The 26,856-nt window shown below is 40.3% G+C and overlaps 1 protein-coding gene across 3 annotated transcripts in view; it reads right to left on the reverse strand.

The window, feature by feature from the left end:
- Positions 1-1,690: 1,690 nt before the first annotated feature.
- The window catches only part of tbc1d16 (TBC1 domain family, member 16), a 54,008-nt gene continuing 28,842 nt past the window's right edge, over positions 1,691-26,856 (reverse strand). For 2 of the 3 annotated variants that reach the window (XM_072693162.1, XM_072693163.1), the window contains 7 exons: positions 26,608-26,772; positions 24,912-25,060; positions 17,485-17,619; positions 17,093-17,279; positions 16,420-16,599; positions 13,268-13,414; positions 1,691-11,470 (listed from right to left, as the gene is read on the reverse strand). In XM_072693162.1, coding sequence (XP_072549263.1) covers positions 11,210-11,470; positions 13,268-13,414; positions 16,420-16,599; positions 17,093-17,279; positions 17,485-17,619; positions 24,912-25,060; positions 26,608-26,772 — 1,224 coding nt within the window. In that variant the 3' untranslated portion in view covers positions 1,691-11,209. Of the gene's footprint in view, positions 11,471-13,267; positions 13,415-14,621; positions 15,370-16,419; positions 16,600-17,092; positions 17,280-17,484; positions 17,620-24,911; positions 25,061-26,607; positions 26,773-26,856 lie in introns of those variants that run through there. The other variant, XM_072693164.1, reaches the window with a different exon arrangement.

Below are 26,856 nucleotides of genomic sequence, written 5' to 3' on the forward strand. Positions count from 1 at the left end.
ACTGTTTTTATACTGGGAGTAATGTCTGATAAGTCATTTAGGCTACCAAAAATACCCTGTCTACTGTTTTAATACTGGGAGCAAGCTCTGATAAGTGCTTTAGGCTACCAAAATATACTGGGAGTAATGTCTGGTAAGTGCTTTAGGCTACTAAAATACCCTGTGTACTGTTTTTATACTGGGAGTAATGTCTGATAAGTCATTTAGGCTACCAAAAATATCCTGTCTACTGTTTTAATACTGGGAGTAATGTCTGGTAAGTGCTTTAGGCTACCAAAATATACTGGGAGTACTGTCTGATAAGTGATTTAGCCTACCAAAATATACTAGGAGCAAGGTCTGATCAGTGATTTAGGCTACCAAAATATACTGGGAGTAATGTCTGGTAAGTTCTTTAGGCTACCAAAATATCCTATGTACTGTTTTTATACTGGGAATACTGTCTGATAAGTGCTTTATGCTACCAAAATATACTGGGAGTAATGTCTGGTAAGTGCTTTAGGCTACCAAAATATCCTATGTACTGTTTTTATACTGGGAGTAATGTCTGATAAGTGATTTAGGCTACCAAAATATCCTATGTACTGTTTTTATACTGGGAGCACAGTCTTATGAATGATTTAGGCTACCAAAAATATCATGTATACAGTTTTAATAACATTTTTTGGTAGGCTACCAAAATATCCTACCTGTATACCTCTGCTGATACCTCTCTGATATTTAAAGAGGTCATTTAGCCTATCAGGATATTCTACTGACATGACATGTTTTTATGTGGACAGCTGTACCTATAAATGTACACTATAGTAGGGCATTTTGACAAGGTAGCACAAATCCACACCAGCTGTGACTGACTAGCTAGTTAGTGCGCTCTCCCTCACTCCTTCAGAAGGCTGCTGATCCCTGAGCAGAGTGGGTTTAAATCAGTGAGAGCTGGAGCTGCAGCTGTTGAAGGAAACCTTCCTCTGGAGGCCGTTTGGCGGCAACGAAGGGTCATTAAAAATGCGTGAGAAATGGCAAGTGTGGCGTGAGATTACAGCTAATTATGTGAGTCTCAAGGCCTGTGCTTAAGAGTTGGCCGCCTTTTAACATGTGAAGATCCGTAAGGAGAGTTATAATTTAGAATTTGAGCTCATGAAACAGTTATACACCATTTTAATGAGGATTTCTATGCATTTATTTACTTATTTTTAACTTAACATATTTAATATTTTACACATGACTTTGTACTTTACAGGTAAAACCATTATTGATGCAACAACTATTTTAATATATTGTTTCAGAACAGAAAATCTAGCATTTTTACCATTATTTCTTGCAAGATCTTCCTAAAATTATAGTTTTACATGTTTATTAACATCAAACAATATTTAATATCTGTTAACCTAATATCATAACTCTGATGTAATATATGCATGTAATGAAATGCAAATATGTCTAGCTGACTAAGGATCCACAGAAAGTGCAGAAAGGTGACGTTTGATGGTTTAGTGGAGAAACCCCCTCCCCCGGGGGAGAAAGGGGGGGGGGGTAACATTTTACCCTTGGGGGCTGTTTAACACCACTCTACCCTATAATGGGGTTACGCTTTATAAAGAACGTTAATTTGGATTCCAAAACAGGCAATTAATCCACAGGTTAATGACTTTCAGAAGCTTAGCAGAGACACAGACATGTATATGCATAATAATTCGTTTTATTTGCAAAATCATAATGATATTGTACAGGATATGGTTCAAAAGAAGGTGAAGAACCGGCGACAATCGTTCGTGGTCGTCGTTCACTGCAACAACAGTGTGGTAGGCCTCTGTCGAGAGAACATGATCGAACAGGCCTGTGGTGTAATACAGTACAGACAGTTCCAGCTATGTTGCCGTGCATCATTCTAAGTGGTCAATGTAAACATGACAGACTGTTTTACACTCTGGGTTACGGCTGTGGAAGTTGGCCTGCATTGTACTTCTCACTGTGACTCTTACACGCCGACCGGATCACAGGGTCAGGAGCAAACATGCTGTAAAACAATAAATCATACAACAGAGAAGAATGGCTGATGTCCTAAAATAAGCAAAACAATAAGGCAAAACAGAAGAACACCCCCGTCACTTACGCAGAACATTCAACAAAGGATATGATTGTGTTAAAGTCTAGAACCATTTCGATAAATCTTAGAAAAATAAATATATTATAATTTTTTCCCCCTTCGTAACTTCCTTTTTATATTGTGAGATTTGTGCCAGTTTATTTTCACTCACTAATAACATTTAGATTCACAAACTGTGTCAGATCCAGTGATTAGGTCCAGCTTTCCAGGCACATGTTCATCAGAATTTCACATGCAACGGGTGTAAGAGTAAAAAAGAGTGGACTTCACACGAAGACAGAAGAAGACTTCTGCTGTACGACATTATTAGAGAAAGCATATCCAGAAATGCTGCGAGTGGAATGGCTGTGCAGGGTAGACGTCTGCTACCCGACCCAAGCACGACCCATATTAGTCGATTTGTTTAGTCTCATTCACAATGTTACCGTCTAGAGCTGCGTTTGAAAACGTGGCTTGGGATCAGTTTCAGGTTTCAAGGTAACCAGGACCAGTTGGGCCTGATCAGTTCGGGTCTCGAACTGGAGGGTATGGGTCAGAGTCAGGTTCGATTTCATGCTCGTGCAGACCTCTGGTACATGGTTTGTGGAAGGAAACGCTCATATTTAGCTTAATTTCGGGTCAAGCTGGACTGTTAAATCTGAAATTTCCGCTCCGATTTTGAATGTGCCTGGAAAACTAGCCTATAACACAACATACGCTTCACATCCTTCCAGATGGAAATGGCTCACTTGAAAATATAGGTGCCAGTACGGTTCTTTGGAGCAATTCCATGGAAAAACCACCTATTAGCTCCCTGAAGAACCTTTCACATGGATGCTTTCACATATTGTCACTGTTGGAAAAATTACCAACAACAAAAAAAAACATGTATCTCCACAGTTTACAGTTTTGTTTTTCTCCACACACAGCAGATGGCCTTTAGGATGTGCAAGCAATTCATGACAAATGGACCAATGGAAATGCTCTAAAATTACATTTAATATTAATTTACATTCAACGTTTTTTGTTTTTTTTTAATTTTGGAGATTTTTGGTGTTCGTTTGTGGACAGTGATGATACACTGATCAGCCATAACATTAAAACCACTGATGACGTGAATAACATTGACTGATCTTGTTATAGTGGCGCCTGTCAGCGAGTGAACAGTCAGTTCTTTGAGTTGATGTGTTGACTAAACCTCAAGATCTGAGCCACTCTGACATGGGCCAAGTATCTCCAAAACATCAGGCAGGTCATGTCAGTTGTTGGAGCCACTGGTGGTATGCAAGTGGTCAGTACCTACCAAAAGTGCGCCAAGGAAGGACAACTGGTGAACTGGCGACCGGGTAATGAGCACCTAAGGCTCATGGACGCCAATGGAGGGTCCCACCTTGCAACTTCTAGAACTTAAGGGATCTGCTGCTAACATCTTGGTGCCAGATACCACAGGACACTGTGGATCTTGCGGTGCCCATGCCTTGACACGTCAGAGCGTCAAAGTTTCGGATGGAACCTGCACAATAATAGGCAGGTGGTTTGACTGTTATGGCTGATCGATCTATACAAACTGAAGGTTGTTTCCTAGAACCATACCTCCACGCCAAGAACCATTCAGGATTCTTCTTTTTTTTTTTTTTTTTTTAAAGAGTGTAGTGCAGATTAGTATCAGTACAAGAAGTTTTCTTTGTGTTTCCTTCATATCTCATGCATTGTATAAATAGCACACCTGTCAGTGTCCTGGTGGAGGTACGGAGAGACTGATAGGATGTGAATGAAAGGTTTTCTAGTTGTATTTTAAATGGGATGAAGTGGAATGACCATAAACAAAAGGGCACTTGGACGGCCAGTGAGCTCGACAGTGAAGTGTCTATAATACACCAGCTATTGTGTTTCGGTCAGCATATGAACATAAGACAAGCATCAGTCAAACATACTAAATTAGAACGTCTTCCTAGCTACACATATCATGTTGAAAGTGGTTCTCCTTCATGCCCTGAGGAGGATGAAGCTACATTTCAGTGGTTAGGAGGAGTAGCTGTGCTTGCGAAATGCTTAAACTCTATCACCCACTCACACTCACACACAAACACACTCCCCGTTAATCCCAAACCCTGATTATTGAAAAGTCTCCGCAGGACTTTGAGGACCATGTGGAAAAAGAGCAAGTGCACAGAGCTCGCACAAAGCAACGGTAATCAAAGCACTACTCCAAACCCTAATTATCTTTGTTGAGTCTAAACACAGGCAATCTCCATTCCCATAACTGTTTGCTCAGATAAAGAGGTGGGAGTGGTAGAGGGTTGGCGTTTCTGCCACTGAAGGAGACCTGGCCATGGCATGTGACTGATGATGTTTCTCATCAATCCCCCTCTCCCCAACCACCAATCCTCCTGACCTCCCAACCATTCTAGCAAGTTGTCAGGAGCTAGGAATGATATCTAAGGCAATTTATGTGGCTGGAGAAAAATGCTTTGGGGTGGAGAATCCGGGAGCTTTTCACATTTTAGCCAGCCCCCAAACCTGAAACCAAAATTACAGCTGCTGGGAACTGTAGCCTCCATAAAAGAGATTCTCATTCATTAATTTTATTTAACCCTCTATTTATTTTTTAATGAATACTTAATAAATACCCAGGGGACGCACGTAGCTCTTTTTTTTGTTTGTGTGTTATTTTAATGGGCAGCTAATTTTTCCTTTAAGAAGCTAAAATGCTAGTTCGACCCAGGGGAGGGCAACTACAGCATGCCATTTATATTGGGACTTTGGCTAACAGAAGATGCTGGGAATTTGCAAGTGTGAGTGATGTGCTTCATGTAAAAAAAAAGACTGATAATCCTTCAAGAAAAAGGCACAGAATTTGCCTCCTGATATACAAAAATAAATAAATAAATTGTAAGTTAGTAAGTAATGTAGAATATTTATGTGAATACACACAATATATTTATTTATCTGCAAATGGCAGATAATATCAAATTAAATCATCAAATTCAGCTGATTTCCTTGGACAAAAATTCAGCATTAAGACATTTAGCCAAAATCTGCATAGATCAAAATTTTAAATATATATTTTAATCAATTATAATATTATGAATAAAGTTTATACTCATTTTTGGCAACGGGACAATTCTCTGATGATGACCTCTGTACTGTTAAGTTTTCCTCTCATATTAAGTGAAAAAAATCCTGAATTGAATCATGATGCCATTTAATTGCAATCATGACATTTCAGTGACTGGTGTAGCGTAGTGGACAACACTACAATTTCAATGGCTGGGCAAGCACGTCATCCAATGCCAATAAAACTCCTAAAGCTTCAGTAGCCTACCAGCCTAACATGATAGAAATTCAAGTTGCTCTGAATGATAAGAGCGTCGGCCAAATGCTATAAATGTGAAGGAGTACAGATGGTCCTGGATGCTTTGACTAACTTCCTGCAGATTTACTATCAATCAAATGGGATCATTATGAAGTCAGATATTTACACCCACGGCAGCCAATAAATCCATATGTGAGTTCTGAGGTTGCCACTGTGAGGAATCCATGAGGAATCCATGAGGTGAAGTGTGGCCCTACATACAGGGGTTAAAGCAACAAGCCCGAAATCGGGGCAAAAATCGCGCCAGGTTTCCGAATGGCTTTACCTCCAGTCTTTCTGACCTGTGTGTAATGAGCCAGTGGAAGAACCGGGCATTACTTGCATGCACCCCCCCCCTCCACCACCTTTTACAAATGGCGAACCCTAAGAAAACATAATGATGGACTACGGCAGTGTAACAGAGCGGGAGGCGGAGAGGAGGCAGTAAATGAGGAAGGCATGGCCTGTCCCAGCTCTGAGTGATTACAGCCTCTGACTGTGACAGCGTAGGATCCATTAGCAGCTCAGCGGAGAGGCCCGTCCAGTCCTGCTGACACGCACCGCGGGGCCAGTCGAAATGGCCCGGGCTCATTAGCACCTTGGCCAGCTCCAGGTGGGGCCGTCTGGCCCCCCGTAATTGATAATTAGGGCCAATAGCGCAGCGGTGGATGCGATCTGACCGGCAGGGGGTCCACATAGGCCCCACGCTGCCACTCAAAGAGAGGGAGGAGGCAGGCAGACAGACAGAGAGACAGACAGACAGAGATGGAGGAAGGGGGTGGGGGCAAGAGAGAGAGAGAGAGAGAGAGAGAGATTGGCATTAAGGAGGTTTACACACAGATGGATAAGGAGATGTATAGGCTGTGATAAACAAAGGCAGGAGACCTGGTGTGTAAACATAAGCATTAAATAGAAATATGCTATCTGTCACATGTGCAAACACACACACCCCACCCTAACAATCTCACATACACTCTCACGCACAGCAGTGTTTTTCACTACGCTTCAGATGTTTTTGACATATGTATGCAGACACACACCAACTATTACACTCACACAAACACGAATACACACTGGTATATACACACACACACACACACACACACACACACATACATACATACATACATACATACATACATACATACATACATACATACATACATACTCACTCACACCCCCCACCCACACACAGAGTGGTGTTTTTGCTATATTTCAGCTTATTAGACATATATGCAAATAGGCACCTACAGACAGTCCAAACTGACCGAGCACTGTACACGGTCTTAGAAAATCTAAATAAAAAAATGTATTAATCATTAGTCAGAATGCAATTTCTTTATGATGGGGCCAAATGTCTTAAATATCTCCAACTACATATATTGTATTTGTTCATTTACATTTACTCTTCTATGCTTCTATTGCCCAGATATTTTTTTTAGATAGCTTCATCAGCTTAGACATTTGCACAGTGCTAAGCACACCTCTTCTATAGGGACTGTTTTTAACCTCTATCTGCAGTACAGATCTTGCAGTTGAACCACATATCTAATCAACACAGGAAAGTTCACAGAATCCTGCAGAGGCCTACTGTGCACGAGCACACACACATACACACACACACACACACCAACCAGCTGCCCTCCTGTTTGTCACATCATTCCGTTCCTGCTCTGAGCACAGGACCTAATTGTATAGCCACTAAATAAAACAGTTATCTCTCTTAGGCTTGCTGCAGCAGATAAAGGAAGGTAATATCCTCAGGAATAACAGCCAGGGTGGATCTGAAGTGGCTTGTTATTCTTCATGATCATCAGGTTCTTTTCAGCGTTCAGTAGCACGATTCACTCTTGTGGAACCCTATATCCTTGACGCAGGAAATTGATCGGATGATTAAAGCATGATCTACCATTGCTGTCACATATGGGCAGCCTGAGGATGCTTTTTCCACATGCGGTGCCCCTACGGTCTAGCCACACTAATAAAATGTGAAACTAAAAGTGCCAGAAGGAATCTTTAGAATGATGCAATCATATTTACAAAGCCTTCCAGTGGATCGGGCCTTAAAGATATACTTCAACGTCAGTTATTTGAATCCCATTCTATCGCATCTGTAGTGGGTGGTCATTTATCGCAGATGATTGCTTAGAAACGTTTCCCTGTATCTAGTAAAGACCAGCACACCCCACTAACCCAAAAGTCCTTTCTCACAATGGAAGTCAATGGGCAGTCGGTTCTGTCAATGGGTTTTCTGTTATTTTGCCAAGTGCAACTCATGCTACAGATGCTGCAGGCAGAGATTATGTTGTGTTCCTTTAAAATATATATATTTTTTTATTGGAAACAACGTCTCTTTACAGTGGAAGGTGGTTCTTCTATGGCATGATTTTGAAAACCTTGGAACCTTAGCATTAAAGAGTAAAGGAGGAAAAAACAAGCATTACAGAATAGCAGAAGAGCAAAGAGAACTGAGGTTTGGTGAGTGACAGGTGGCCACGTATCTTGATGACATTTTCCCAGTCAACAGATGTGCAGCCTTGGCAGAACTCACAGTGGGTGGGTGTGGCTGTGGGCGTGGGTATGCGCTTGTGTAAGCTTTAAAGGTAAAGTTCACCAAAGGTTTACTCAATAACTTCCACAGGTGTGTTTAATAGAAGACATAGGGCATCTGTCAGGTTTGACAACAAACAGTAAATAGATTGGGATGGCCACATTCCTCCCCGTTCCCGGTTCCCCACTAAGGGCTAAACAGTGCGGTTAACCTCACAGCTTGTTTAAAGCATATTTGACAAAGTTTCCATTGTATAGGACAAACTAGCAAGCAAAGTTGCAATTCTGGCTCAACTGGATCGCTCTGGTTAAACATCCGACCTTCACGTGGCACTGGATCCGTGATCCGATAAGAATCAAGCCATTGGTAGGTTGGAGGATGTCCAAGGAGAAGCAGAAAGTATCAATATCTATAATGGAATCCTGAATGTTGAAAGATAAACGCAAGACATTAAACTGTCACTTAGATAATATGTTGATAAGAAGCCCAGCCTAATGAGAACACATACGCCAACACTACCGCCACTACCTTCATTAAAGCTTGTAACTCTAATTTTGTGTTCACAATTTCCACGTAAATAAAAGTACTGCATGTACGATTCATTTTCAGGAGCACTCGATGTGTTGTATGATTCACTTTCAAAAAGTATCCAGACCCCTTCTAGTGAGTAATCTCCATAGAAAAGCACTGCTGATGAAAAAGGGGTGCTTTGAAGTAATCATAATCATAATAAATGAGCCTAAATTCAGCATGCCCAATAGTCTTAATATCTGCAAGGGGCAAAGGCTCTCCAACATTGGGCTGTGGAGCCCAAGTTCTCCTGAGTGATGAAGCTCAAATCAATGCCTCTGGAATGAGCTAGAGTAGTGTTTGTGATCCATTACTTAAATCATCCAACATCAGTAACTCGCCTCTCTAACACCCGTTTCTGAATGCTATCAAACGCTCATAGCATAGTGTTCCAACATCGAGTGTAAAGCCCTTGCCAGAAAGGTAGGAGGTTGTTACTGTACCAAAGGGGGACGCTCAACTCTCAATAACCAGATTTTAGAAGAATGAGCATTGGATTGACTCCCTAAACTTCATTACTATCTTAATTCTCACTACGTTCATAGGCCCCAACATAGACCCCTGTGGCATGCCACATAATCTGGTAAGCTAACGGCTATACGGCAGCTTCCAGAATAATTGTAATGATTCAGTTTAATTTAAGAGAACAAAGCCCAACAGATAAAGACATTTTGTGTTTGAAATTTTAAGGGGATAAAAATCAGACCTCTTATCCATCAGCTCTTTTTTGTGTATGTTGTTTGTGCTGTCACATGCTATTCTCGTACTAATAGTTTGATTTTCCAGGTCTGTATCGCTTCCCCAAATTGGTGCTTTGATTTTGTGTTCAAACTGACATGTACAAATGTACAAATCAGTGTACTGCAAGCCTTCCGAATTCATACTGAGCACCCAAGTGACACAACTGTGCAAAGTTTGGCTTGATCATCGGAAGCCTGCGAGTTTGAATCCCCATGATGCCAAAACCGCAGAAACATTGGTAATTATCAACACATTATCTGCAATATTTCCCCCAGATGTCGCAAAAAAACAGTGGGTCGTCAGTATCGGCTGATATTGCGCTTCGGTTAAGGTTGTTTTTTTCCTTCTCCAACAAAATTACCATTTCAGAGATCCACGGTTCTGTTACGCCAGCAATGATATGTGCCCTCATTGCTCATCTCCCAATTATGTCAACATCCTTTAGCCCCTCTCTGAGCGCTTGCCCATGCCCCGCTGCTCGCTGGATATTTGAGAAAGCCAGCCGAATGCCTAATGGTTAAGAAAAGGCCTGTAATGCATGTCATTTGCAGAGGCCGCATGTGGAGAGTCCCGCAGACTAATGTTACCTTTTAACGGCAATTTGCGGAGAGCTGCTCTCCCGGCTGTTCTCAAATGGGCTCTGGGGAACCTTTAAGACACGGGTCGTCTTCAGTCCTCTCTCTATAACCCTCTCTTTCTTTTGCTCTCCATCTACCTCTTTGGCCAAAGCTTCCCAAACGCTATCCGAATCCTCCCGTTCCTTTGACGGCTGGCCCCAGATTAACTAATTACAGGCAAACTCCCACTTGGGTTTGGATTAGAGGTCTTTTCTCCCCTGCGGAGTAGAGAGGCATTATGAGGAGGATTAAGACCTTCTGCCACAATCATGATTTTAGCACTATTACGACAGTCATAATATATCTGAGCTTTCAGCCTCCGATTTCCCTTTTATAGGCATTATCAAACAATGATTGTTGTCTGGTTAGAAATAGCGAACCATGAAGCATGCAAAAGCATCAATGAGCAAGAAAGTATTGCTCCATCTTATTTATGACGTTTGTGTATAAGTCATTACTTATAAAAACTCCTATTTATACGCACACATTAATATATATATATTTATATATTGCTTTGATAACAGCAAACACTCGACTTATATGTCATCCAGCTGAACGCGACCATTTTCATTATATTCCACTATATGATAAGATCTGGCTTAAAGAATGAATAAACCCTTTGCCCTGAATGAGAACTGGCTGATACCAATACAATGCAATACGAGCTTCTCTACTCTCCTTTTCAGAGATAGCCTAACTGAGCAAAGATTTTAAGCCCCTGTCTGATGGCAGAATCATTCATATGCAGCAGTATAACTCAAATATAACTCGCACTCAAGACACATATACACGCTTACACACATGCGTACGGTCTGAAATACAAAAAAAAAAGAAGAAAAATAGTATTAAAGAGTATCAATATATTGGATTTGTTAAAAAGAAAGAAAGGAGGAGATTGTAATCCTTGTTTGTATGCGAGGATACTACTTGTGTATTATTGATGACATTCCGTAATCCAATCCGTCTGTGCCTCCATATGGGTTCCCAGGCCCTTTCAGAATTCCTCTATTTGAACAGACAGAAATTGAATATTCCGCTGATCGCCCGAAAAGAGAGAGAGAGAAAGGTTTCCCCCATCGAACACGGATATGCTAAAGTGTCACTTCAAAATGTGTTTTTTTATTATTTATTTTATTAGGCAGTGTTCCGTATCATATTGGATTGCAAATATCTCCTAATCAGTTAATAACCACACTAAAGACTCTATATCCCAGCATTCACCCATGTACCTGGTGAATGGTACCTCTAGGGCTAGGCCTCGTGGGTAGGGTAGTCCTGGAGCCCGGCTGCAGTCAGGATTGCTTGCGGAAATTGAAGATGTCCCGGGTCTTAGAGCTGCGCTTGCTCTCGTTGGGCTGGCTCGGAGACGGTGGCGGTTGGGGGGTGGCTGTGCCTCCATAGGGGCAGCTCTGAGAGTCCGGGTGCTCGCCGGAACATTCAACGGCAGGGATGTAGCGGCTGTCCCACATGCCCGGCCCGCACAGCTTACACAGGTCATGCAGACTGCAAGGGATCCTGGGAAGCAGTCGGAATTGATAGAGGAGACTTCTTGCCTAGAAAAAAAAAAGACGGAAAGGAAAGGGGAAGGGCAGGGAGCAATGAGCACAGAGTTAACAGGGAAGTAGAAGAAGGAAACTAACAGTGACTGGATCAGAACTGTTCGGTTGCAGGGATGACTAAAGAGACTGGACGAGGAGGGGGTGTATAATAATTAAACTTCAGTTTATTTAATTAACTTGATTTAATAATGTAGAATGTTCAGCCCAGTTGTTATTAAACTGTGGTCAATATAGGATATTTACCTTCAGCAAAAATGACAGTAGGCCTATAGCAAAAAGCCCAAAACACAATTTATGTAAAAAAAAAAAAAAAAAAAAAAAAAAAAAAAAAATTTATATATATATATATATATATATATATATATATATATATATATATATATATATATATATAATAATAATAATAATAAAAATAGAATGATACAAACAAACTAAACACATTTTGGCATGAAATATCGGGCAGGCAAAGGTTTCCTGCATTTTTTACTGTGCATCGCTTTTCTTTAATTTTCTACTTATTAGTTTAATAATAACTTTTAGTTATTTTCCTTTGCCTTTCTGAACTAGAACTTTGCTCTCACTGTTGACCCTTTCAACTAGTACAATATTAAAAATAAGAAACATGGGACACTGTTTACCTAATGCAGGACAAACCTTAGACGTCCTGTGAAATGTGGGACAGGCAACAGCCCTAAATAATAGTCAGGTTTCTCTACAGGGGTTTAAAAGGTACAGAGGAACTGTTCTTAAGATGTGATACTCTGCTGTATTAAAAACGTACTTGGGTAAAAGGGTAAATATGAAGCCAGATGATACTAAATTCAACAAAATAAATCTACATTTACATTAACAGTAATTATAAACTTCAGAGTGTATGCAAGTAAGAGTAAATAGTAAATATGGACAAATAAACATTCATTTGGTGGTGTGGTGATGCAATGAATAGACTAGGGAACTAGTCTTTGCACAAAAATAAATGAGCATAGTTTTGGGCAAAATAGCATTGTTTTATTTTACAAATGATAGGTTTCAGAAAAAAACAAACAAACGTTGGACTTGGCAGAAATGAATGAAATGAATATAAGGAGTAAACATATGTTTACTCTGCTGGAAATGTAACAGATGAAAAGCTTTTAATTTCAATCAGAGATGGCAAAGCACCGACTAAAGAGCTACAAATATCCTTAGTTAACCTGAGTTAACTCATCACTACTTCCACCACTATGCTTGGCTCTAGATTAACACCAGAATGTGTGATTGCCTTGGTAACTAAAGATTGCATTGGAAAATATAATCAATAATCCTTGCAGGTGACTTGTATGGCGTGTGTACCATGAAATGCCTCTTCCTATATTAAGATAAATTATTTTTAACTTGAAGCTTGTTGAATCAAGCAGTCATTTGTAGATTTCTGAACTTTAAATTGACGGCACATTTAGATTTTCACATCACAATCTTTTTAATGATTTGTTTTTAATGATTTGAGTTCATGATGTAATAGTAATAGTGTGTACACTCATATGTGTTTCTCAGTGCTTAATATGCAAACAAATGAGAATGACGACGCCTTACAAATGTAAATATATAATTCTTTATGTAACTAGTTATGATGCTTCTGTCCTTATTACATGTAAAAAATAAATGACAGATTTTATCTAGGTGTACCCAAAGGAAGATTCTGCAAGTGAAACAAAGGAGCCACACCCAAAACTGAGTGCACATGAGAGAGAGTGTGTGTGTGTGTGTGTGTGTGTGTGTGTGTGTGTGCGCGCGCACATGTTTTTACAGTACCTTCCTCAGCACCAGTTCTCCATTCATGTGCATTGAGAGGTTGCTAAAATGCAGCAGCATCTGATCAGTGGCTAGCTGTTGCTCTGTGACGTCATCACCGTACAGCATGATGATGGCCACACACAGAAAGAGGTGAAAGTAGTCCGTCTGGCACAAGCAAACACACACACAGTCAAATAAACACAACCAGTTATTAATGCTGTAGATATTTCTGCCATTTAATCCTCTCTGTTAATACAGTGATTTCTCTATGCTGTTACTGCATTCATTTGACATGTAAAAAATGTCCAGCATTAATAGAAGAGAGAGAGAGAGCGCATACAACAATAAAGGCAGCCTTATACATAATTTATATAGTGATAGAAAATATACAAGCATGCATCCTAAGCAAAAAAGGCATTCATGTAATACTGAAAAGTGATATTAGACTTGTATCAATAGCAGAACCCTTTTTAGTTCTATATGAAATTAAACATTTCTAAGGCTCTATAAAGAAGTCAAAGTCAGCTTTATTGTCAAAACTGCAATTTGTACAGGACAGGACATACACGGTATTGAAACAAATATCAAACATTTAAATAAACATTAAACAAGAACACTAAGCAAGAAAAGGTTTGCTACTAGTTTTTAGGAATAGAAGAGTTTAAGTGTTTGTATAAATAAAGAACCATCTACAAGAATCATTGAGCCAGGCAAGGAACCCCTTATGCATTCAAAAAGTTCTTTGAGGTTTCCCAGTTCTTTAAAGATCCACTGTCTGTACTAGAGACCACTTGAAGAGCCTCTGTTTTCAATACATGCACATGCTGCTCCACTGTACAGTGTTCAATGTGTACATGCACATGCCTTCAGATTTAAACGCATTGACGGGAACACTGCAGCAGCTTTCAGAATTAGCAGCTGGAGTCCACCGCCACCAACCAGTGAGCAGCCATGAACAGAGAGGCTGCACACTAAGAAAAGCCGCTATGTAAATGAACCAGCAGAGGAGACTAACTGCTCACTGGTGTCACCTGATTATTACTACGTCAATATACACTAATGGCATTCAGCACCAGCTTGACAATTACCATGTAATCTTCATTAGAGGTTTAGCTGAGACAGCTGCTGAAGGAAGAGTGATGCACTGGAACAACAACCTGCTTGTCCGAGGGGCTTTTCTGGTCATTCATGAGTGTTTAACACTGAAAGTGTTATTCCCATTAGATTTGGTTCTACAATGCACAAGCCTGTTGGATATACTATAGTTAACCAAATACCAACACTGGGAAGTGTGTTGGGGGGGGGGGGGGGGCATTACAGTTTCTTTTCTTTCTTTCTTTCTTTTTTTTTTTTAACACTAGTTGCATGTTTATCGTTTGACACTTCACACAGTCAAGATTTTCCGGTACTTAAAAAAACATTTTACTAGAACAGAGGAAGTTAAAATAAACGCGTATGCATTTTCAGGGTGGGCTTCTCTTAAATGTACTCTTAAATGTCTAAATGTCTCTTCATTTATTTATTTATTGCAGTGACTCCATATTTCTATGGTTCACATATTCTATGATTCTAATACTGCATTGACATTATTACCAGAGACAGAGGAAAGCAAGACTAATATTCAAGTAGAGTTGGGTCATTAATAATACTATTTTCATATTTCATTTTTTTCTCTGTACACAATGGAATTAAAATGGGCCAATCAAGATGTGATTGATTTCTAGACTTTCCGGTTTAATCCAAGGGTTTTAACAAAAATATTGCAACTGTTCATGAATAAGTCTTTTTTTTTTTTTTTTACAACATCCCTACAGTAATTGGACATACAAACATACAGTAAAAGTAATTGGACATACAAACATAATTATTAATATAAGGATCATTTCCTTACATTTTCCTTGGCTGCTTAAAGTCTGGGACCTATGGACATCACCAATTTTGGAGTTTCCTCCCTTCAGATGCTTTTCCAGACCTTTACTGCAGACACTTTTAGTTGCTGCTTGGTTGTAGTGGCTTGTTGTAGCCTGGCTAGCTCAGTTGGAAGCGCTTGAGACTCAGGGTCGTGTGTTCAAGCCCCACGTTAGGCATGTTCTTTAGGTTCTTTAGGGGTTCTGAAGTAGCTGAATGCATTCATGAGAAGGGTTGTGCACAAACATTTGGACATATACTGCATCAGCAGCTGCTTCATCCATAAACACCAGTGACCCAGATCCATTAGCAGCCATACATGCTCAATGAAGGAGTCTCTAATTACAGACTTTGACAATGATACCTCACCTTCTTTTTCTTCATCAAGGAAAATAATTTTGTTGTTTTCTGTGGTTTCCCATGTCTTTTAGTGTTGCTAAGCTTGCCAGCGCATTGCTTCTTTTAAAGAATGTACCAAACTGATCTGGCCACTCTTACTCAAAGTCTCTGATAGGCTTGATTTCCTTTTCCAACAAATGCCTTCTTCTCTTGCATAGTCACCAATTTGGACCTATTATTGAGGGTTCCTACGAACAGCTACCCAAAAAGCTTCAAATTAAACCCTTCAACATAATCAACTGCTGACCTTTTGTCTCCCGAATTCGTCATGAAATGACAAGAGAAGAGGCCATATTTTCTCACCCAACTATGAAAACTGTGCCACTGTCCAAAATAGAATAAACTGTTCAAATTTGTTTGTTGCATTTGGTGTAACCCACCTATTTACAACTCCCCCTAGCACAGCTCCACTAGACACTAGGAGATTAAGGACTTGATGCATGTTGACTCTGATACACACAAAAAGCCAACATCGCTTTCAGCTTATTGTTGATGACAAAGTGGCACGGCTCAGAATTCGAACTCACAACCCCCTGGGCCATAAACTGAACTGCCGAGCTACTCAGAGCCCCCCCAGGTTGACTTTCCTTGTAAGATATGCCCTGTGCTCTGGACACATTATTATTATTATGTAAAGTAAAAAGTGGTCTTTTTACTTATTTTACATATTTCATGATCAGATTCCTTTATTCCAATACTCTAAGCGTACCCACACATGTCTATTAGATCTAACATATAAACATGACAAAGCAGCACAGCGCACTTTTGTTTTTAGGTAAACAACAGATCAACATGTCAGTATTCTGCATAAAAGGCCTCTTTGGTGACTAATCAGCTTTGCTGAGTAATCTCTGCAGCTGTACCTGGTAGTGTGCCCAGCAGGCCTCCCACATGCGCAGGGCCTCCGTGTCGGGGAACTCGCGCTTGAAACAGAGCAGAACCCAGCGGTGGCAGAACAGCAGCTGCAGCCCGTCCTCTCCCAAACGCATTAGGTGCTGGTGAAACCGAGGGAGCATGAGCCGCAAGAGCTCCCTCAGATACATCTGAAAGAGAGAGTTTTATCATCAGTGATTTAACCGTTAACCACCAGCAGTTCTCAACACTTCCCTGCACCCCTGTTTTAGGTGTACTTTTAAATTGGCCACAAATATCATGGGTACCAGTCATATAGGCATTTTCACATAACTTAACATCCTGTGAGCATTAATAAGCTTGAAGGGACACTCTGGCCAGCCTCAGAAACTCCCTCCTGATGATGTACTGGGTTTTTTTTTTCAAGGACGGGGGTGTTTAGAATATGCTTCCTAGCTCCTTCATGAGTAGGATGTTCCTAAACACCTTGAATCTTCCATAATGTGCACTGATTACATAATTAGAGAGCCCTAAAGGGTCCAAAATGGCTCTTTAACTGGGTTCTGAAAGTCTGGAAATCTAAATAATCCCTTGTAAACCAACTACTATGCTATTACCTATTCTTCCCCAGCCCACTTTTTTTTTTAGCAGGATAATGGGTGAGAACTGAGCTGGAAGACTTACAAGTTGTCTCTCCATGTCCTCATCCCTGGGAGAGCTGATGAATATGGTGTTCTCCATCAAGCCCACAAAGCACCAGAATGTGTCGCTCTCGTCCTGGATCTCAGTCAGCAGAGGAGCAACCAGGTCAGACATGCCCTGACAGTAGCCCATCTCCGGGTTAAACACTGCATAGTTCAACAAAATACGCCTGGAGGAAGAACAGCGCATGTAGAAATGACGATTATAATAAATGATAACATATTTATAACGGCTTGACGTGTTAATGAATGTTTTATTCAACCGTCACTTAAACAGCTTCCACTGAAGTATTATATTATGTGTGGGAAGAGGGAGGAATGAATAAATAGGCAGAAGAAAGAAAGAGTGAGAGAGAGAGAATGCAATGTTCTGACCTCATGATTTCCACGTTAGGGTTGTTCTCCCCTCTAAAGAACATGTTGCTCCTATCAGTCCTCACCACATCCTTATCTACTGTAAACTGCACCTTTCTCCAGAACTCACTGTGCTCCTCAGGACTCATCGACAATCTGAGAGAGATAGAAAGAGAGAGAAAGCGCAACGGCAAGAGAGATTTACACTTAAGGACTTGGCATTTACTATTTAATCCAATGGTTCTTTTTATTTTTTTTTTAAATATAATATATAATATAATATATAATTATAATATAATATATAATTTTTGTTGTTGAATGTTTCCCCTTTTTCTCTCAATTTGCCAATTAACCCACCCTCTCTTAGCTCCCCCTTGCACTATGCAATGCTCCAAACACTAGGAGGGTAAGGACTTAAACATGTCTCCTCCAATACATGCAACGTCAGCCACCGCATCAGATCGAACTGCCACAGATGCACATTGAAGACACACTCTGAGGAAAGCGCCGGGTCCCCCAGCCCTGCCACACCAGCTGACAGATGCCTGTGCTGGTCAACATCGCTTTTAGAGTGATGAGAGGAGAGAAAGCACCATCTACCCACCCAGAGAGAACACAACCAATTTGAATGACAGCCTCCCTCAGTGTATTTGTGTCCGACACCCACTTGCTAGCTCTGTCTCCTCCGATCACATAACTCTACGAAGCTGGGAGGGTGATGGCTTGGAAAGCCTTTCCTCTGAAACCTTTGAAAGTCTTTTATTGAGCCTCGGCAGCTCAATTCGCTTGGATGAGAACATTAACAGTTTTACATCAGCTAACAGAGCCCACGTTGGCTAGAGGGCCGTGAGGGGGAAGGGGGGTGATTGGGGGGGGGGGGGGGTGAGTCGTTCACACTGTCTTCGCGGCTGTGGCATTGCAAGTGGCATGGTGTTGAAACCCAATGCTTACACAGTCGCACCCTTTAGGGGCCTATTTAAAAAAAACAAAAACAAAAAAAACACAATTAAGATGGTCGGTCTTAAAATACGGATTAAGCCCTGCAGAAAATAAGACAGAGAGCTGAATTCTATATTTGATCTGAATGAGATATTTACCTCGCTGGTACTCAATCTTTGAACACCCCCAGCCAACACATTGTTCAATTCCCTCCCCAGCTAACTTGATTTAACATACTGAAGAGCTGTCTAGCCAAAGCAGCTGCTGGATGATAGTGAGACTGCACTAATACAAACCCAGATACATTTTTACTGAGCAAGTAGACAGTTACTGCCTCAGCAATAAGACAATATTTGCTTGTAAAAACACCGACTACATTAGAACTTATGTTATATTCAATGAACACAGTGATGTGCAATCATTAATTTTTGTGTTATTGTTATTTGTATTATTTGTGTAATTAATGTTTTACTGAGCAAATACACACTTATTACCCAGATCAATTTTCAGCCTAAAACTTTTACACAGTACTGTGTATATTAGGGGTGGACGATGTGACAAATATAATGTATTCGGATATTTAAAGATATGTTCACAATACCCAATATTTATATTAATATTTAATATTTTATTTTGACATAAAAACAAAAGGCAACAGTAGTGGCAGATTCTTAAAGCTATTCAACAGTTAATCAAATACCACCCTAAACTTAGTAGAGTGATTTTACTGCAAATGTGCTGCATTTCATCCAATTATACAGGACTACCTTGTACACACACACGTCAGTTTTTCGTTTTCTCCATCATCATATATATAAATTCTCTAAATTACATGGAATAAACTAAAACTCTTTTACCTTGATGTTCATTCACACTTAAAAGCATTTTTGCCATTGACCATATTTGTGTTTAAAAAACAAACAAACAAACAAAACACTGGGGACACACAGGTATTAATAGCAGTTCAAATTTTGTAGCTGGGCGAGGTTCCAAGTAGGCCCAAGTACTGAAAGGGGATTTTTTGGTCTTATAGGCGATTAAGACTATTTACTGGTGTTGCTAAATGAATGAGTGTGTATATATTACTGTACATTAACATACTGCAGTTGAAAGGTTTATAAGATATGTCCACCCTCATGCAAACACACTGCCACGATCCTACAACTTAGACTTACGTGAGACCCCCTATCCACAGCCTTCTAACTACGGTGGATATCTGTTATCTGTACTGTACATTACCCCTTGCATTGAGCTTCTTCATTTACACATGGGATCAGTTAAAACCTTTGTTCTGTAACGTTTTATTTGTTGCATACAAACAGATAAAGAGCTGTTGGAGTTGAGCTGAGCTTTAGGGCGCTTTCGAGTTACAGACCTAAGTGCTTTTTTTTAACCGAGCAGGTGGGATTTAATTAACACTGTTTGTTTTGCATGAAGCAATACGAGACCTGATGCAACTTCACACAACTGTTTCAGAGCCTGTGTTTGTGCAAACTATTCCCCCGGCAGCACCCCCACCCCTCCCTCTCGCTCTCTTTCTCTCTCGCCCTCTCGTGCTCTCTCCCCTCTCCGAGGACCTGGACTGCACAGCTGAAAAACACTGATCACCATTACACACATCAGTGTTACTGTAGATCATGTTAACCCACGCAGCAGAACCCAAAACGGTACTTGTAATCAACAATATAAAAGGCACAGCTGCATGGCGGCGGACTTTACTGGAGCCCTTTATTGATTTGAATTGAACGGCGTGACACGACAACAGTCCCGGAGGGGAAGGGAATAGAATGGAGATCGCTGACTTGAGCTAAATTCCAGAAATAGGCCAACGTTACAGAACATCACCCAACACTAAATACTAAATTGCCCCTCACCGCTCCCGAGCTCAGGACATGCAGTACATTTCACACCGTGTTCCATTCCAGATGTGCCGAGTCATAGCTGCAGGTACAGTGTTTTAGGATTTCAGCCAGGTACAATGATTCACTGAAATTTAAGGTCCGACTTTGTCAAGTAAGTCCAACTGAGAGCAATGCCTTACTGGTCTTTGGAAAATAAATAGATAGCATTTCACTTTGACGGTCCACTAAAGATGCTTTGAGCCCTATATGTTCTTTCAGACTAGTATAATCATTGAGAGAGCACAAGCCAACTAAATGCATCTGATATCTGACCAGACACGTATTTATTACTTTATAAACCAGAATTAAAGAAACATTATGTGTACCTTAAAATAACAGTTTCAAAATCGTTCTGATGCTCCACTGACTATTAATAAGGAGAACAGCATCTCTACCGTTGTTAATTTGGGCTTGGTATACTGCTAACTGCACTATGCTGATTTTTGTGAGCCGGGCAGGACAATGCTGGCAAAACGCTGTGTAACCCGAGTAATTTCTGTGTAAAATCCTGTAATAGCACTCTATTGTGTTAGTCCACAACCTTCTTTCACTTTCACAGTGATGGATCTGGGTCTCTCATCTTGTCCAGAAATGTGTGTGTAAAGTGTGTCCTTTTTAATGGATGGCTCAAAGCATGAATTACACTTCCCGACTGTAGGGAGAGCCCAGGAGAAATAGCAAGTCTTGCAAAATCACAAAAGTGACAGCTTGCTGAGCCCAGGTATTAAACCCACAACCCTGAACCCAAGCCCAGTGCTTGAACCGCTGAGAAACCACTGCCTGTTTTCCTTGTATCTGAACCATGTAACCAAGAAAAACAAACAAACAAACAAACAAAAAACCCTCATAAGCATTGAAATGGTTCCACATAAAACCAATTTCTTTAATAAAGACCTCTTAAAGAAATGCTAATTCTTGCATAATGCTGCTGTAAGAACAGGTTTAGATGACCCATACATGAATAATCCGGCAGACAATCTGCAGACACTGGAGCACATCATCAAAACACCCACAGGTATTCAAACATAGTCCATGTTTCTCTAATTAAACCAAAATGTAGTCATAAGCTGAAAAGTCATAAGCCAGTTTCTAACTGTTCTAAAATTGGCTTTATTGATCCTTGCCGTCGAAAGCTCTAATAATACAATGCATTTAACTCTGCGAACAACATCGCTTTAAGAGAGCCACCTGACTCAAAGCATAACTTAGAACAAGAACACACTTTTTTTTAGCAGCACTACACATTTAATTTAACTTCAGTAAATATTAATTAAACGAATGCTTCAGCAACACTCAGCCTAATCTCTATCTGCTGTATCTGCATGCCGAGGCAACTGTCCAATGGCTTCTACTGCAACTGTGTTCAGAGTTAATGGGTTCTGTGCTCAGGGAAATGTGTCAAAATCATTGCCCACAGTAATCAACTACACAAACACTGGAGTAGAGGTCTGCACTCCTGTGGGACGCCTGCGGGACCACCCCCCTTTCCCCTCCCGAACAATATCTTCTGGAGTGGGAATAATTTTCATGTCATGTGTGAAAGCTGACGATTAACTAAACCAGTGCTTGGGTGTAGAAACCCTGGAAATGAAAGAATAGCCTAAATAAAAAAATCATAATGTAAATCGCTTAAAATAATTAGCATACGTAGATAATAAATAAAAGGATAACAGGAAAATGGATAGGTGAACTCTAAATTATAAACAGTGGTTATGCATCACACCACCACCACAATTTGTGCATTATAGTTGCGGTGTCTTAAACCAAACACAAACACATTAAATAGTATGTAAAAAATAAAATATATATATAATAATAATAATAATAATTAAACAAAATAAGAAGTGCACTCATTAGTGTAGTATGTAAAGTATAGAAGCGTGTGGTTTGGGACGCAGGCAAAAAATAAAGCCTACTACAAATAAATGCCCTGTGGTTTAATATGTGTTGTGTTTCTTGGCAAGGAACAGCCTACTGTGAAGCTACCTTTTACTTGCTATATGCAACACTCAACCCAACAGTAGGCTCAACCTCACACCAAACTTGCACTGATTCCTAATCTTAGTCCTAACACTGACCTTAACGCTGTTGATAATGAACTGTGGTACTTTTGACAGACACTACTCCAAGCATCGGTAGATGCTACAGGAGCCATCAAAACATAAAGAGACCAATACACGCAACACCTACTGCTCAGATCGAGCACTTAAAGAGGAAATCCCCAGAGGGGAAATTTGAAATGCTCTGCATAGTTAAACTGTTAAGATGCAAAGACAGTCCGAGCAGCTCAAGGTGAAATGCTAAGCTTAAGAGAAACGTACCACAACTGTCCAAACTGCTCCCAGCAGTGGTGACAAGAAACAGATGTCTGCAGAAAGTTATTATATATTTGGATATAAATATAAAGCCTTGTATAGATGGGTATAAAGCCTTCCAGCACTAAGCTGTGGAGCAGTGGAACTGTGTTCTTTGCAATAACTGTGTTCCATCGAATACTTTTGGGATCAGTTGGGGAGTTCGAGATGAAGTGGGGTGGTGATCATCCAACATTCTGACCTCACTAATGCTTTTGCTCCTGAATGAAATCAAATCTTCACAGCAGTGATCCGAAATCTAGTAGACGTCCTCCCATGGATAGTAGAGACAGTTACTCCAACAAAAGCAGGATCACCCCCCCCCCCCAATACCCTTGATTTCAGAATAAACAATGAATAAACCGGTGTCCCAATACTTTTGTCCGCATGCACACTTTTAAATAACTACTGTTGTAGGTGTCTTAAACTGAATAGCTACAAATATGCAGTACAGTGCAATATCTGCAGCAAGCTCCATAACGCATTAAAGCCAACACACACACACACACACACACACACACACACACACACACACACACACACACACACACACACACACACACACAGCCTTTGTAATGCCTGCTGTATCGATGGGCAGACAATGCCTTAATCAGTTATGACACGCTCATTTCCTCAGGGACACATTAATTCACACCGTTCTCGTATCTGCACACATGTTTATTGATTGGTAGTGGCTTGCTGCACACCGACTCTGCTAGGTGGTCCATGGAGATTCGCGGCGGGTGTTAAGACGGCCTGTGAAATGATTCTGTAAGGCACGTCTTTAACACATGCAGCAGTAATGATTGATCAAAGCACTGTCAACTGGCTGCAAGGCTGACAATGATTATGCATTTCACCAGCGGCTTTTAACACACTAATAACAGAATCAGGCAGCAGAAAGGAATCGTTCACAGCAGAAGAACCGTAATAACAGGGACGCACCAACCTGGAATTTGAGGTAATGAGAGATCATTAACTGACTGTTGTTGTCGTCTTATAAATAATTAAATAATTAAATAAGGTTTACCCTATAATCCATATAAGGTGAGTAGTGAGCATAAGACTCAGAATCTTTTACAACTGATTTCCATTTCTTCTCCTTTACTACATGTGTCATACTAGAGATACTAGGTTTTTAAGTTACAGCAACAATGTGTGCATGTGCAGGTGTGTGTGTGTGTGTGTTCTTCTGTTCTCCATTGTGCTATCTAGTTACTAGCAATTAGTATGCCTATTCATTAACTAGTGACATGCGTCAATGTTTAAAGGGAGAAGCCCCCCCAAAAAAAAGCATTCCTTTCATGCTTATGATGACTATATGTAAACGCCTGACCACAACTGTATATTTGTCCTTGTCTGACACTGAACAATGGAAACCGCAGAAGTGCAGGTGCAACTATGTTAAAACAGAATGTAAAAACCACACGTAAATGTAATAAACTATGCAACTAAATGCGCATTCAATTTTACCAGGACATACTGCAGTTAACCTTGGATTAGTATGGGTAATTATTCAAACGTTTTTTCTTTTATTACATTTGAAATGCCTTCATGGTCTTGCTTCACTTTAGTTCATGGATCTGATTGTCAGGCATGTTTACTCGAGAGCTCTCAGATAAGTCAACAAGAATATGCTGGCTGTACCTGTCGCCCGGCTTAAAAAGCAGAAAAGCAGTCTTTTCCCATCACGGCTCAAATTTTTTGGAATTCTCTTCCTGATGAGATGAGGGCTCGTAACAATCGGTGCACATTTCAGGAAAGAGCTAGATCCTATTTGTTTGATTTGATTTTTAATGAGTTAATTCGATTTTACTCATATTTCTATTCTGTTGGTATTGTTTTTTATGAAACACTTTTATAGAACTTAAGTTCTATATAAATAAAGCCTGGAAATATGGATATTCCCACTTTCGGTTTCTACCAGATAAACACACCTAAAAAAAAAAACCCCAAAAAACCCAAAAACAAACAAACAAACAAAAAAAAAAACGCACCTTTTCTTTGTTGCCACTTTCACATTTGGCAATCTGATGACGGTTTTATAGATCAGACCATGTAAGGAAATGGGTCCGACACTGCACCTGAGGTTGTTGTTTTTGGCTGAAGCGTGCAGAAAATCATTAAGGAATGATTGGGTGTTTATGCCCTACAGAGGGCGAAGTTAAGGCTCTTGGGATTCTGAGCAATACCTGATCCTGAGTCAGTGAGACACACACAGACACACACAGACACACACACACAGACGTCTCACCTCCTCTGCTGGATCTCCTGGTACTCGCCGCGCTTCTGCAGCCTCCAAGCCTCACGCTCCTCAGAGGTGGAGTCGTAGCTGTAGTAGTGCAGCAGGAAGGGCCACACCTCGCCCCGGATGGACGGGTCAATTCCTCCAAAAAAGATAGCCTGAGAGGACAAACAGATTCTTGTGAGAGGGGTCAAAAAGTATGTTGCCAAAAAAATCGTAAAGCATGGAGACATATATAAGCAATGTCAAAAACCTTCAAAATAGCAACTTTACAGGAGAAGGAAAAGCCTTCATAACTCTCAATGGAAGTCAGTGTAATTTAGAGCATTTCTATTGGTCCATTCATCACGAAATCAGCCAGATTTGTCAGAAAGATTTATGTCAGAAAGTGAGAAATGGTGAAAATAGAGATACAACAATAAGTACTTTGGGTGGGAGTCAGTAAGCCGGACTTTCTGTGTAAGAGATCCTTTGGAGAGATTCTTTAAAAGATTCATTGAGATTGTTGAGATTCTAAAAACTAACATAAGCACTGCTTCTCTACAGAGACATGCATCTGCACATGCAAATACACAATTACTGTTTATTTGCTAATTTAACATGCTGAAATACGAAATCATAAAATCGAACATGTACAGAAGATACTGAACATTTCTTTTAAAAAAAATGTTTTTTTGGGCAAATTATGGTCTGAAAATGGCAGAAAAAATGAAATTTAGGAATGAATTCTTGACATCTTGACATACATTTTTAAAACATATGCACAGAATATAACAAATAGTATGGTTTGATTGATTTAATGAATAATACAAATTCTACTTTTACATATTTACATTACCTAACTGGTGGATGTACTATTGCACTATTACTGCAAAAGAGCCATGGACCACAAAACATGCAACCCTGCTACTGCAACCTATTTACCCTGCTAAAGGAAACCAACAAGTCACATGATCAACAGGAACCTGCAGAGACCCTTGCTGAAAGCACAGCCAAGAGAAACCCAAGTTTGTGCAGGGTAGTTCAAATAAGTACACATCCTCTATTTTTTTATCCAACTCACAATTGTGGTTTATCTGCTGAAATACAGCAGGCACAGCAGCAACAGTGTCTAAAATGTGCAGAAAATTTCAGTGTGTTTCCGGTAGGGGACTAATTTACATACATTTAGAAAATCAACAAAATGCGTCATTTGAACCGGGGGGGAAGGGGCAAACCTTTGCATATGACTATACAACTGTATTTTTATCATTATTAGAACAACTAAACAACTAAAAACAATGGCACTTATTCCTAGCTTCATTCTTCCACTGTTACAACTTTTGCAAATCCTACAAACAGCTGGCATTGCTTTGCAATGAAGGTCACAGAGCACAAGGGGCTAAAGGACATACCGTCCCGTGAAAAAAGTGTTTAGTTTGCCCCCCTGACAAACACTCAATTACTCAAAAACCTAATAATTAGGGATTTGGTGTCGTGTACATTTCCTTAATAAACACATAACCGGTCTACGACACTGCTGGGTTTTTGTTCCTTCAGTGTCCCAGTATATAACATTGTGTAGAATATGCATTATGTATGTATGCATGCATTATAATATACATTTGACATTTCATATGCCAGCCAAGTTCTCACGACATGACACTAGGGGAAATGTTCTTCATGGTAAATAAGATTGAGAGAGACAAACACCAGACAAGCTGACCTTCCGGAGTTTGTACTCCTCCTCCACCTGGCCACTGTGGTTGAGGTGACGAAGCCAGGAACTGACATCCAGCCTGCGGTACAGCCGCTCCTCAGGGTGGGTCTCTGTTGAGGGCAATGTGGGTCTGCGTATAGAGAACTGCATGCACGACTTCTCATCCGCCACCTGAGCCACAGATCAAAGTATAAAATAAGTATAAAATAAAAGAATCTCTCTTTGTACAGCACAGGTCTAACAGGCAGAAACTAC

The sequence above is a fragment of the Salminus brasiliensis genome, chromosome 12 (assembly GCF_030463535.1).
Source record: "Salminus brasiliensis chromosome 12, fSalBra1.hap2, whole genome shotgun sequence".
NCBI lineage: Eukaryota > Metazoa > Chordata > Actinopteri > Characiformes > Bryconidae > Salminus > Salminus brasiliensis.